This window comes from Sturnira hondurensis, unplaced genomic scaffold (assembly GCF_014824575.4).
Source record: "Sturnira hondurensis isolate 20B ecotype Veracruz unplaced genomic scaffold, ASM1482457v3 Scaffold0015659, whole genome shotgun sequence".
Taxonomy (NCBI): Eukaryota; Metazoa; Chordata; class Mammalia; order Chiroptera; family Phyllostomidae; genus Sturnira; species Sturnira hondurensis.
In genome coordinates this window covers 1,738,457-1,751,257 of record NW_028088290.1, presented here as the reverse complement: position 1 = coordinate 1,751,257, position 12,801 = coordinate 1,738,457, and the positions used below count along the sequence as shown (strand labels likewise).

The 12,801-nt window shown below is 34.7% G+C and overlaps 1 protein-coding gene across 2 annotated transcripts in view; it reads left to right on the top strand.

Moving 5' to 3' along the window:
• Positions 1 to 12,801, top strand: part of DYNC2H1 (dynein cytoplasmic 2 heavy chain 1) — a 346,577-nt gene that overhangs the window by 175,349 nt on the left and 158,427 nt on the right. For both annotated transcript variants that reach the window (XM_037065338.1, XM_037065337.1), the window contains 2 exons: positions 1,576 to 1,719; positions 7,763 to 7,852. In XM_037065338.1, coding sequence (XP_036921233.1) covers positions 1,576 to 1,719; positions 7,763 to 7,852 — 234 coding nt within the window. The remainder of the gene's footprint in view (positions 1 to 1,575; positions 1,720 to 7,762; positions 7,853 to 12,801) is intronic.

Below are 12,801 nucleotides of genomic sequence, written 5' to 3'. Positions count from 1 at the left end.
CTACCAGTGTTGTGGTGATGTGGCTTATAATGTGTGTGTATCTGTGGTTATAAGGCTAGAGTTCAGTTGGTTATTCAGGATGACTTTTCTATATTTTAGTTGTAATTTCAGTTTGGTTCTTAGAGGTGGTTGGCGTAGCTTCCACTTACTCCCCTGTCATTTTTGGTCTCAGGTGTAATGTCTGAAATTCTAGAGCTACAGCTTTGTGCTAGAATTTAAAATGAGCATACTGAACATGACTCTTAAAGCATCTTTGTCATTCTTGGAACTGAAGGCAAGTTGAATATGTTACTTAAAAGAGGTATAAGCTATTTTTTTCACATTTTTTTCACATTTTCCCCATTTCCCCCATGTTTTTCACATTTTTTACCTGCTTGTCCTTGACTATGTGATTATGCTGATCTGAAGTATTTTCTTACAAGTGCTTAAAGTCCTTTTAACTCTTTTTGATATTTCCTTTTGTAAAATTCCAACCCTTTATCAGTACAGTATATTTTTCCTCTCCTACATTTTAGTGACTGAGCTTTGCTTGGCAAAAATCAGACAACCAAGCAGGTTAATGTTGTTATGAATTCTCAGGCTCCAACCTGGCCTCAGTCTTTGGTGACATCTTTCGTTCTTTCCTATTCACCTCAATAACTTCTTCAAATTTTTATTTTAGTGTTTTTCAGCCCTTGGTCAAATTTTACAATTATATATTATTACTTTTTTTCATTTGGGAGAGAGATTTTAAATACTAGAATAAGAGCAAAATTATAGTCCATTCTAATCCAGTTATCCCACCTTTTCTAAACTTGGCAAATGTCATGACTGTCATTCTGTACCAAAAGGGATTTGAACTCTCTTTGCTTTCTTCTTCTTAAAGGCATAAGAATGTCACAGACATAATGTTACTGGTATCATATTTGTAATCCTGGCACTATGATCAAATGATGCAGAGAACCTTCTTAGAGTTATATTCAGACCCTGGAGATGATTTAATCTACAATCCTCTCATTTTTATCATCCTTTACTTTCAGTCAGATTCAAAGCCCTTGTGGTTATTGGCTCTTTCCCTGTGCTTATGTCAAGCAGTACTAGGTATTTTATTGTCTTAATGTGGCCCCCGTTACAGCCTTTGTTATTCTAGTTACATCAGTGTTCTTGCTGACACTGGTCCCACACACTAAATTCATAGTTCTCACTTTTTTCTGTTGCAGGGCTAGCCTAGTAGTGACATGCCTTCTTTCATTACTAAAATTGATTGTCTTTTGAAATTTAAAATTGCATCTTACTCTCTTCCCTTAATACAGGTGGCTCTTGCTCTTCATTAAGAGCAACCCATGAACCACTTCTAACTTTGTAATATGAGGGGTACAGAAGCATTTAAAATATATTGCCTTCATTTTTCTAAAAATAGAAACTGGATCATGCTATTTCATACAGTTCTAAAATTCTGTGATTTGTCATCTTTATTTCTTGGATTTATGTACGAAAAATAAGGCTGTGGCTGGATATGTGCATAACAGTCTGTAGGTGGCAGTAAAGCACTGTTACTCAGATTTATTTTTTTCTCCCCCATTTAATGATCCACAGGAGCGGGATGCCTATCTTCCTCTGGCAGAGAGTGCCAGTAGGATGTACTTCATTATCTCTGACTTGTCCAAAATTAATAACATGTACCGTTTTAGTTTGGCTGCATTTCTTCGACTTTTCCAGCGAGCTCTGCAAAACAAACAGGTATGCTCTTGGTTTCTGTGGCTGAGATGGAATAAGAAAGATCACTTTACTGATGATTAATTTATAATAATAATTTCCTGAGCAAACTTATTTGGAATTGTACTTCAAAAGACCACATGTAACAATTTTAAACTGTATTTAAAAGAAAATAGCTCCTTAATTGTATTTTTATGTTCTTAACAAACTGTCCCAGTGTGACAGTCTTCTTAACCAGAAATGATTTATGTTCTTAGTATAAATTAAAAAGTAATAGATGATTATTTATTAAACAAAACCCAAGTGATTTAGGAAAGTATAAAGATAAGAAATTACTCACATACTCTATTACTTGGAGAAAACAACAATTAAAATTCTGTTGTATATCCTTTTGTTTGAAGCTTTAAGATGTGGCAGTTACTGTTTTAGATAATAGGGATACAGGAGTGCATGCTGTTTTATGAACTTTATATTCTGATGGAGGGAAGGCTATATTAAGGAATACAGATTGCTTTAACCAAAAAGATTTATACTGTCTTTTAAAAAAGTATTTGTATATGTAGACAACTTTTATGTTAATAAATACAAAGCTGTGCAATATTATTGAGAGATTGTGACATTGTACCATACTTTACCTCCTATGTGGACATTGTTCTGGTTACTTGTGCTGAAAATCATTTGACCCCCAACTTTGGCAGATTAAAACTGTTTTCGTATGCTCATGCACTTTTTTTTTATACTCACGGATTCTGTGGGGAAGTTGGTTAGGGCAGAGTAGGGATGGCTTATATCTGTTTAACAGTGCCTGGGATCTCAGGAAGACTAGAGAATCAAAAATTTTAATGCAAAAATGACTCTAGTTTTATCTGCTGACATGTGAATTATAAAATATCAATCATATATTATAAACCAACACTCATAGACTGTAAGTGGGAGGGTGAAAAACCTTTTACTTGCATGTCTGGTGCTTGCTTGGGGTGGGAGGACTTGTTGATTAGCCATGAAACTTGGCTTCCTCAGAGCAGAGTAGTTGGATTTCTCATACTAAATCTTAGAGCACCAAACCCGTATTCTGGAGGACAAGGAAGAAGTTGAATCACCTCTTATAACCCAGCCTTGTGTGGTGTCACTTCTGCTGTATTCTATTGGTTGAAGTAGTCACAAGCTTACCCAGATTTAGGGACATGGGGAAAATGGACTTTACCCCTTAAAGGAAGGAGTGTAAAAGATTGGGTGGTTATACTTTAAAACAGCTACAGATATTTAAAAGTTTTTGTTTTTTGTTTGGAGGTTTTTGTGTGTGTGTGTGTGTTCATTTCCCCAATTATTTTTCCTAGTCAAATTCTTAGATTTGGATAGCTGGGGCAAAAATGCACATTTGTAAGCCTTGCACATTATCTAATTGCCATTTGAAAATTGAAAACTATTCTATTGTATTTGCAAGTCTTTGAACATTTATAAGCGATATTACTTGTAATATAAATATAGAATTATTTTATATTCATATTTCTTTGGTGAATTTTCTCATCCTATGCTATTCATATTTAAAAATTGAGTTTTAAGGTATCTTACATATTGAGGACATTAAATCTTTGTCATATGTTGCAAATATTTTGAATTTTTATCTACCCTTTTGTTTTTCCAAAATATTTTTATGAGACAAAATTTATCTAACTATTCTGTATAGTTCTTATATTTGGTATAATACTGACATTCGTGATTTTATAAAAATGAATTTGTGGGAGGAAAGTAATTTTGTCTTTTAGTTAAATTAGGGAACAAAATATTATATGCAAGTAGATTTACTTAAATCTGTTTTTTTTAGGAAAGATTATTCTATTAATATTTATTGCAGACTCACTATAGGCCAGACATTTTTCTTGGTGTTGTATTATATAATATAACTAGAGAATAAAATAGGACAAATATTATTTTCTTCATTGGTATGGGTAATTACCATTTTCAGGAATGAGTTATTTTAGAAAATCTTTATTTGATTATAAATGATTGAAGTTTACTGTTTTTTTCCCCTGATGTGTCTTATTTGAAGTGGTTCTTATATTCAGTATGGAAATAAAATAAAGAACTAATGCTTTGGGGTATGTCTTGTTAGCAAAAATCTGTCCACTCAGTCATAATAGACAAGGTAAACATTTTGTCTTGTGTATTTCTTATTTCCTTTAGGCAAGCACGAGGTTTCAAGAAGCAAGGGAAAGGCAGGAGAATGAATAATTGCTGTTTGGTCCTTAGTTTGAAAAATATTTTTGAGTTTTAAAATAGGTTAAGTTTAACCAAGTCATTTATAAACTGTACTCAAAGAAGCTTTTTATTAAAGATAACAGAATGGTATCATGTCTGTGAGTGTTGGTTCATCTAGAGAGTCATCTGGAGAGTCTTTTGCTTATATTTTTGCATTAAACTTTTAAGCAGAGTAAAAAACTTGCTTCCCAATGTTTTGAAAATCCATTGAATCTTGTCAGTACTTTACTCTGTCTCACAATAAGAGTATCTTTTAGTGAAGTCTCAATATTACGTGTGATCTTTGGTAATAAATAGTGAAAAGAAGAGTGTTTGCTGTGTAAACTGTTAACCATGAGCTCTCTCAGAATATGCTGCTAACTAGGACAAAAACCTAGGTTTGATGCATCTGAATGCCAGTTCATGATGTTTGTACCAAATTCACATGTTAGAGTGTTCATCTTGGTTGTGTTTCTCTAAACTAACTGAATTATTTTTTGTCAATTATAATTATAAGGAAGCCAATGAATTTAGTATAGATACTATAACTGAATTGAACATTGCAAAGCATGTGTTCTTCCGATACTCCCGGAAGTGAGATGTGAAATTCATATCACACTTATGGAAAAGACCAGCTTTCATGGTTTTCATAACCTCCTCCCCTATTTCTGCCCCAAGCCATTTTTTTCATGAATCAAAGGAAATAGCCATTACAGCAATTTTTTTCAATTATGGCAATCATGTACAATGGAAATACAGAAGCAAATAAAAACACTAAAGGTATGCATGAATTATAGCAACAATATCAGGGTTATTGCTCAATCCTTGTCTGGAGAGCATGGTTCAAGATTGTTTAGGTTCTTTTATTAAGGGTGAGAAAATTCTGTATAGGGTGGTTCTGGTCATTCAGTTTTGGAGATGGATTGGTAATGATAATAAAAGTAGTGAGACTTCCGGCCAAGATGGAGGCATAGGTGGAAACACTGCGCCCCCTCCCACAACTAAATTTAAAGATAGCTAAGTTTTAGAAACAAAAATGCAGCTGAAACAGTGAAAATTGAACTGTACGGAAGTCCGACAAACAACAAACCACTCAGCCAGACCAGTAAGAGGGGCAGAGTCAGTGGTGGAGCGGGGTCGGTCTGGAAAGATCCTTCAGTCTGACTGACCCAAGAGCTGAGGCTGAGGCAGAGGGCGAATCCCAGGTGTGGGGTGGTGACGGGCAGACCCAGTGAGGGCACAGGGCAGCTGGCTGACTGCAATTACACATTCGTGCGCAGATAAACCAAGTGGGGAGCGAACAGTGAGACAGACCGCTCAGGCTAGGGCTCCAGCGACGGGAATTAGAGCCTGAAAGCACCAACTGGAAAGACTTTCTCAGGGTCCAGGGGCCAGGAGAGGCTCCCAGGCCCACAGAGAGTTTGTTGGAGAGATCCACAGGGTCCTGGAGAGTACACAGGCCCATACACCCAGGAACCAGCACCAGAGGGGCCCAATTTGCTTGTGGGAAGCCGCAGAGAGGAAAGAAACCTGAGAGAGAATGGAGCAGAGCAAAGCTCCATTTTTTTCCCTCTCTGACCCCGCCCCCACATACAGCATGGCAACCCAGCAACTGGGTTGCCCCGCCCTGGTGAACACCTAAGGTTCCGCCCCTCATACATAACAGGTGCAAACAGACCAACCATTATGACTCAAGAACAGCTCAAAGCCCCAGAGCCTATAATTCTAAGTCACCAAGAAATAGCCAGCCTTTCAGATGCACATTTCAAAATACTGGTGATCAGGATGCTCACAGAATTGGTTGATTTTAGTCACAAATTAGAGGAACATATGAAGGCTAAACTGACTGAAATGAAGGGAAATGCACAGGAAACCAATAGTGATGGAAAGGAAACTGGGACTCAGATCAAGGGAGTGGACCAGAAGGAAGAAGGAAACAACCAAACAGAAAAGAAGGAAGAAAGAAGAATTCAAAAAAATGAGGAGAGGCTTAGGAACCTTCAGAACATCTTTAAATGTTCCAGCATCCGAATTATAGGGGTACCAGAAGGACAAGAGGAACAGCCATGAGTGGAAAACTTATTTGAACAAATAATAAAGGAGGACTTCCCCAATCTGGCAAAGGAAATAGACTTCCAGGAAGTCCAGGAAGCCCAGAGAGTCCCAAAGAAGTTGGACCCAAGAAGGAACACACCAAGGCACATCATAATTACGTTAGCCAAGGTTAAAATGAGGAAGAGAATCCTAGAAGCAGCAAGAGATAAGGGGACAGTTGTCTATAAAGAAGTGCCCATTAGACTGTCAGCTGATTTCTCAAAAGAGACCTTACAGGCAAGAAGGGGCTGGAAAGAAGTATTCCAAGTCATGAAATCCAAAGACCTACATCCAAGATTGCTCTATCCAGCAAAGCTTTCATTTAGAATGGAAGGGCAGATAAAGTGCTTCTCAGATAAGGTCAAATTCAAGGAATTCATCATCACCAAGCCCTTATTACATGAAATGTTAAAGGGACTTATCTAAGAAAAATATGAACAGTGAAAGGACAGCAAGCTCACAGTTATTAACAACCACACCTAAAACAAGCAAACTAAGAGGACAGCTAGATGGGGAGCAGAACCATAGAAATGGAGATCACATGGAGGGTTAGCAACAGGGAAGTAGGAGGAGGAGAGAGGGAGAGAAGGTACAGAGAATAAGTAGTATAGATGGTAGGTAGAAAATAGATAGGGGGAGGGCAGGAATACTATGGGAAATACAGAATCTAAAGAACTTGAGACACATGGACATGAACGAAAGGGGAGGAATGGTTGGGGAGGGGTGTGCAGGGTGGAGGGGAGTGAAGGGGGGAATGGGACAATTGTAATGGCATAATCAATAAAATATATTTAAAAAATAAAAATAAAATAAAATAAATAAAAATAAGAATAAAAAGAAGTAGTGAGATGGTTTTAACACAGACCGATGTAGTACATTTTTAATAGTTTTATTTTTTTATATATTTTTCCATTACCATTTTCCCCACTTATACCCTCTCCCACCATCACCCTTCCCTACCCCTAAGAATCAAAGTGGTATGAGCAAATTTAATTCATATTGTATTATTGAAAATTGATTGTAATTTTGTGTATTAAAAGCTTTAAGTGTCAAAAATTCAGTGAGTATATTTGAAGATGTAATTGGCTCTAGTAAGTGATTCATCAATTAGGCAGCATCCCATCTAGCAAATAGAAGGCACTGTGAGGCACTGCACAAAATAGGAAGTTTTTGTAGGAAGAAGGGTGGGTCAGGGATCTGTTAGGAAAAGAGAAGAAAGGATTTTTTAGTCTGGACTTCATCTTTTTTGGAGGAAGGCAATAACAAGGGTTTTATTGTGGAGATTGGCTTTTCTTCCTTTGGAGGGGAGAAGGGAATAATAGTGTGGATGAATTATGCGTAAGTGACAGATTACCTTACTGGTGTTTGACCAGAAGAAAATTCTAGACTGGTTGATGAAGACTATATTTCTGGTGAATGTCAAAATCACAGTTAGGTCAGGTATTAAGTCTAGGCTTGGTATCATGGGCCTTAGAACAAGTGTTGCCATTTTGGGCCTGTGATTTTCTAAGCTCTATGCATTAAAGAAAAGGATACCATTATCTTTTTATTGTATTAGTGTATAAGTTTAATTTACTTATTTGTTTAGATCTTTGAATTTAATTACCAAAAATAATGGTTCCAGAATGAGCTTTGAGTGTAGAGGAACAATTTATAAGCATGGTTAAACTTTGGAGTACCTTTTAAATCTTTATAAATTTTCTAAATATTTTAATTTTCTAATTTTAATTTATAGGATTCTGAAAATACAGAACAGCGAATTCAGTCTCTTATCAGCTCATTAAAACATATGGTATATGAATATATATGTCGTTGTCTATTTAAGGTAAGAAATGCTACTTTTTTTTTTACCTATAAAGTACTACATGACTTTTGATTTAATATAGTATTACAGTTCAATTATGTAACCTTTTACCTGCTAGAAAGGTATGGACATTGGTATTTCTAATATATTTCCAAAATAATAGTTGTTACTGTTTAGGATGTCTTGCAGCATTTGGGGATATCATAGGGGAAAAGTGACCAAGGGAAGAAGGGAGAGCAAACACTGAGTGAGCTGATTTAGCTCCAGACATCCCCAAAGCCACTGAAGGGGAAACAACGTTATTTATGTAGGTCATTTTCTAGCGGGGGTTTCTCAGACTCAGCAACATTCACACTTTGGGCCACAGTATTACTTGTTGTAGGTTACTGTTCTCTGGCCTCCACCACCTGATGCCAGCAGTATTTTCTTAACCTCAGTTTTTACGATCAAAAATATTTCTGGACATTTCCAGATGTTCCTTGAGTTGGGGACAAAACTGTCTCCTATTCCTTGTTTTAAAGTAAACTAATGCTTGATTCTGAGTTGAGAGAAATTTGTCATGGGAGTCTTTATATTATAAAGCCCACAGAGGAATATGCAATGAAACATATTTTAGACATTTTTAATAATACAGACAATGCAGAGGCTTTTCATTTAAGAATTTAAAAAATAATCAGTTCTTCAGTATAGCTTAATTTATGTTGAAAGAAGAGCTTTGTAAAGACACCTTAGTGAGAAATAGAGTTATTATGGTCCAATTATACAGGCTTCTTAGAAAACCTTGAAAAAGATATAGTTAGTATACTCTTTAGAAAGAAATAGTAATTTTTTGATTAGAGTGATATTGTTGAGGTTCTTTACTTGAGACACTGAATACATCCTTCACAATGCCTTTCAGCACCTCTTTAAGGGATATTGCTGGAAGTTCAAAGAATTATAGTTGGGTGTTTCTACACAGTTCCTTCTTTAATGAGAACTGTGGATTTATATTTTTCTTTTATGGTCATTCTAAAAATTGTCTGCTTGGCCCTCTATTTTAACTTGTGTAAAATTAGGAATTATAAGCAAATGATTTCAAATGTCACTAAAAGGCTATGATCCTAGATATGAGGATGACATATCAGTAGAATTTCATCACTTATAGATCTCACATATTGCTAATATTTGTATAATGCATAATCATCGTATAATACTTTAAAATTTTAATATATAAACAAAACTTAAAAACACTGTCTTAAGAGTCACAAACTTTGTGGAATTATATAGAAAAAAAACCTTGAAGAGTTATTTCAACTTTTACTCCTTCATTAGAGTAAAGTAGTTCAAAGTTTGATTTGTTTCTCATAGTCTATTTACTTTTTCTTCATATTCATATATGCAAATACATAAAGCTTTTATTTTCTTTAAATGTATATATTGTTCTGTTTCATCTCTTGTTGCAGTAGGTCCTGAAGATCTTCCTATAACATAAATATGTTAACCTCATTATATTTAGTGATTGTGTGGTACTCCATAATGTGGTTATATACTAATTTGTATAACTACCGCTTTATTGATAATTATTAGACTATTTATTTATTTTTTGCTATTATGAATGCAGTGAAATCCTGTGCAGTATATTGCTATTTATGAACATGTGTAAGTAGGTATTTCTATTCAGTAGATTTCTCAATGAAATGTAATATAATTGCTGAATATATATTTTTAAAATTTTGTGACATGTTATTAAATTGGCTTCTGTAAGTCCTTTGCCAGTTCTCTTATCTATACAGAAAGCAAGCTCCCACATTCCTTGTGTCCTTGTCAATCCTGGATATAATCTTTAATTTTTACCAAGTGTAGTTTATAAATATATTTAAAATTTTTCTCTGTATATTTATTAAAGTTGTTTATTTTTACCTTCCTGCATTATTTGCCATTTTTGTCTATTTGTTATATGTGTCTTTTTTTCTTGGTATTTTAATGAATAAGCTTTGCTTTATAGAACAAGTCTCCTTTGATATAAATATTGTTCTTTTATTTTATTTTTAACATTAATTTTCTTTTTCTAGTTTTTATTTTTTCTAATATATTCATTTTTAAATTATATTTTATTGGTAATGCTATTACTGTTGTCCCATTTTTTCTCCCCTTCATTCCCCTTTGCCCTGCACCCTTCCCTTCCTTCAGCTTTCTCCACTTAGTTCATGTCCATGGGTCATACATGTAAGTTCTTTGGCTTCTCCATTTCCTATACTATTCTTAACCTCCCCCTGTCTATTTTGTACCTACCATTTATCCTTCTTATTCCCTGTACCTTTCCTCATTCTCCCCCCTCCTCCTCCCTGCTGATAACCCTACATATGATCTCCATTTCTGTGATTCTGTTCCTTTTCCACTTGTTTGCTTAGTTTGCTTTTGTTTTTTAGGTTCAATTGTTGATAGTTGTGTTTGTTGTCATTTTACTATTCATATTTTTTATCTTTCTCTTAGAAAAGTCCCTTTAACATTTTATATAATAAAGGCTTGGTGATGATGAACTCCTTTGACTTGACCTTATCTGGGAAGCACTTTATCTGCCCTTCCATTCTAAATGAAAGCTTTGCTGGATAGAGCTATCTTGAATGTAGGTTGTTGCCTTTCATGGCTTAGAATACTTCTTTCCAGCCCCTTCTTGACCTGTAAGGTCTCTTTTGAGAAATCCGCTGACAGTCTGATGGGCACTCCTTTGTAGGTAACTGTCTCCTTTTGTCTTGCTGCTTCTAGGATTCTCTCCTTATTTTTAATCTTGGGTAATGTAATTTGAGACAATTATAGGATAAGTAGCATATTTGGTTTCATAAAATTTAAGATTACAAAACTGTGTACAAATTAGTATTTTTATATAACATTTCTTCATTTCAGTTTATTGTTTGGAAGAGATTCAAAATCATAGAAGCTGTTGTACTGTTGAGTAATTTCTAACTATATTGGGCAAGAATACAGAAAAGGGTTGGAAGGAGTTTTGGTAGAGCACATATTCTTACTGTTTTCCCTTCCTCATGGACGTACTGTCTAAGACAGATCTGAAAATATAATATGAAGCATGTTTGGTGACATATGAATAGAAGTTTTCTCATGAAAACTCCTTGTAAGTTTTGCCTCTGCAGCTCACCCTGCCTCTCTCTCTAAAGGTTTTTGCTGGTTGATTGAATAAAATAAAGAAAAAGATTATGTTTTAAAAATAAAATGATAATAGCTTGTGATGAGTGTGTGTATCTTACAAATTATTTAATTTGGATTTTGATTTTTTTTTAACTTATGAAAGGTGTTTTCTTATAAAAGTTTTCTGGTGGGGTTTAGAAATTTATTACCTGTGACTGAGTGAATATCAGTAATTTAGATAATTTTCTTCTGCTTTGATAACTTTGAAACTTGCAGTATTATACCCATCCCTTTAGATTTTCTGGAAATGTAGTTGAACATGCTTAAAATAGTTCACCACAATGATTTAACTTTAAGCACAAATAAAAATACTCAAGTTCTATGCTATATCAATTTATTTGACTTTAAACCAAGGCTTTTCTTTATGTGGCGACGTTTACTTTATACCTTTTATTGAACATATTTGAAAGCAGTGGACATTATAGAGTAAAAATAGAAGGCATGAATGAATTGTACTTTCCACTGCTTCTTAGTCTCTGAGAATTGTGGGGTTTATAGAGTATTTTTGAAATAAATTTTCTTTTCAATACATATAGTGTATCAGTTTAAAGCATATACATTATCTGTCACCTTTTAAGACTTAAAATATTTCAGGCACTATTTAAGTGCTTTAAGTATGTTGTGATTTAATCTCTACAACAATTCTCTTATGTAAAGGAGGGAACCAATATTTAGAGCTAGTAACCTCTCTCTGGGTGAATAGTAGAACTGGAATTCAAACCCATTAGACTCAATACTGAAGACTTCTTGCAAAGAGGGTGTGGCTGAAACAAACCATTATGTGTGGAAATGTGAACTTGATCTCACCCAAAAGCTGATTTTAAGATTCCCTCATACTTATTAATTCTCACAGTTTTACTGTTTTGAAATATTTACTACATTACTGTGATGGCATGGAATGTGTGACTGACTTTTACCACCTAGGAGTTGATGACCATCTCTTAACTAATTTTTTAAGATTTCAGCTAATTATATAAATGATCATTTGAGATTCTGCTTATTATATATCCTCTCAATATTAATGTATCTTGTAGTAGAGCCTAAGTATACTGAGATAAATTGACATTGAATGAAACACACAGATTTTCTGATCTGACAAGCACTGTAGTCAAGGATGTTAGAGGTCCAAAATATTTTCTCAACTCTGTATATTGTCAGGTTTGTTTTTATTTTTCTGATATAAGTATTCAGTTTGATTTATTTATTCTTAATTTTGCTTCAGTAATTGGAAATAATGGTTTCTCTCTGCACTCAGTAAATTATATTCTTAGCTTTTTTTTAAGTCATCATTGTTCTCTACTATATTATTGTTAATACTTATGGCTCAAAGGACTCATTGATACAGCTGGGTAATCACTCAGCTGTCATAAACAGCTTTGTTCTGCCATCTCTTCATTGGTGAATGTAGATGATACTGGTTGGCCTGGCTCGGGGCATATAGCATCCTTTGTTCAATTATGTGTGGAGCGAGTCAGTATGATTGTCCTAATTATGATGGTATACTTATCCCTGAGGGCAGGGTGTCTTCTGTGACCAAAAAACAAAGAGAAGGATAACCACCATCACCCAATGTATTACCTATATGTTATTGTGCCTATTTTTGCCAACATTTTGGCCTCAGTAATCATTAACAATTAGCTCGTGGACTTGAGTGGGTAATCTGAGAACCACAGAGTGAGGACCTTGCCTTCTCTCCATTAACACTGGAGACTACATTATTCTCTCTCAGTTCAAATTTAAATCCATGTAGTTATATTGTTTGTGAATTTGTGTTTATCTATCTATCT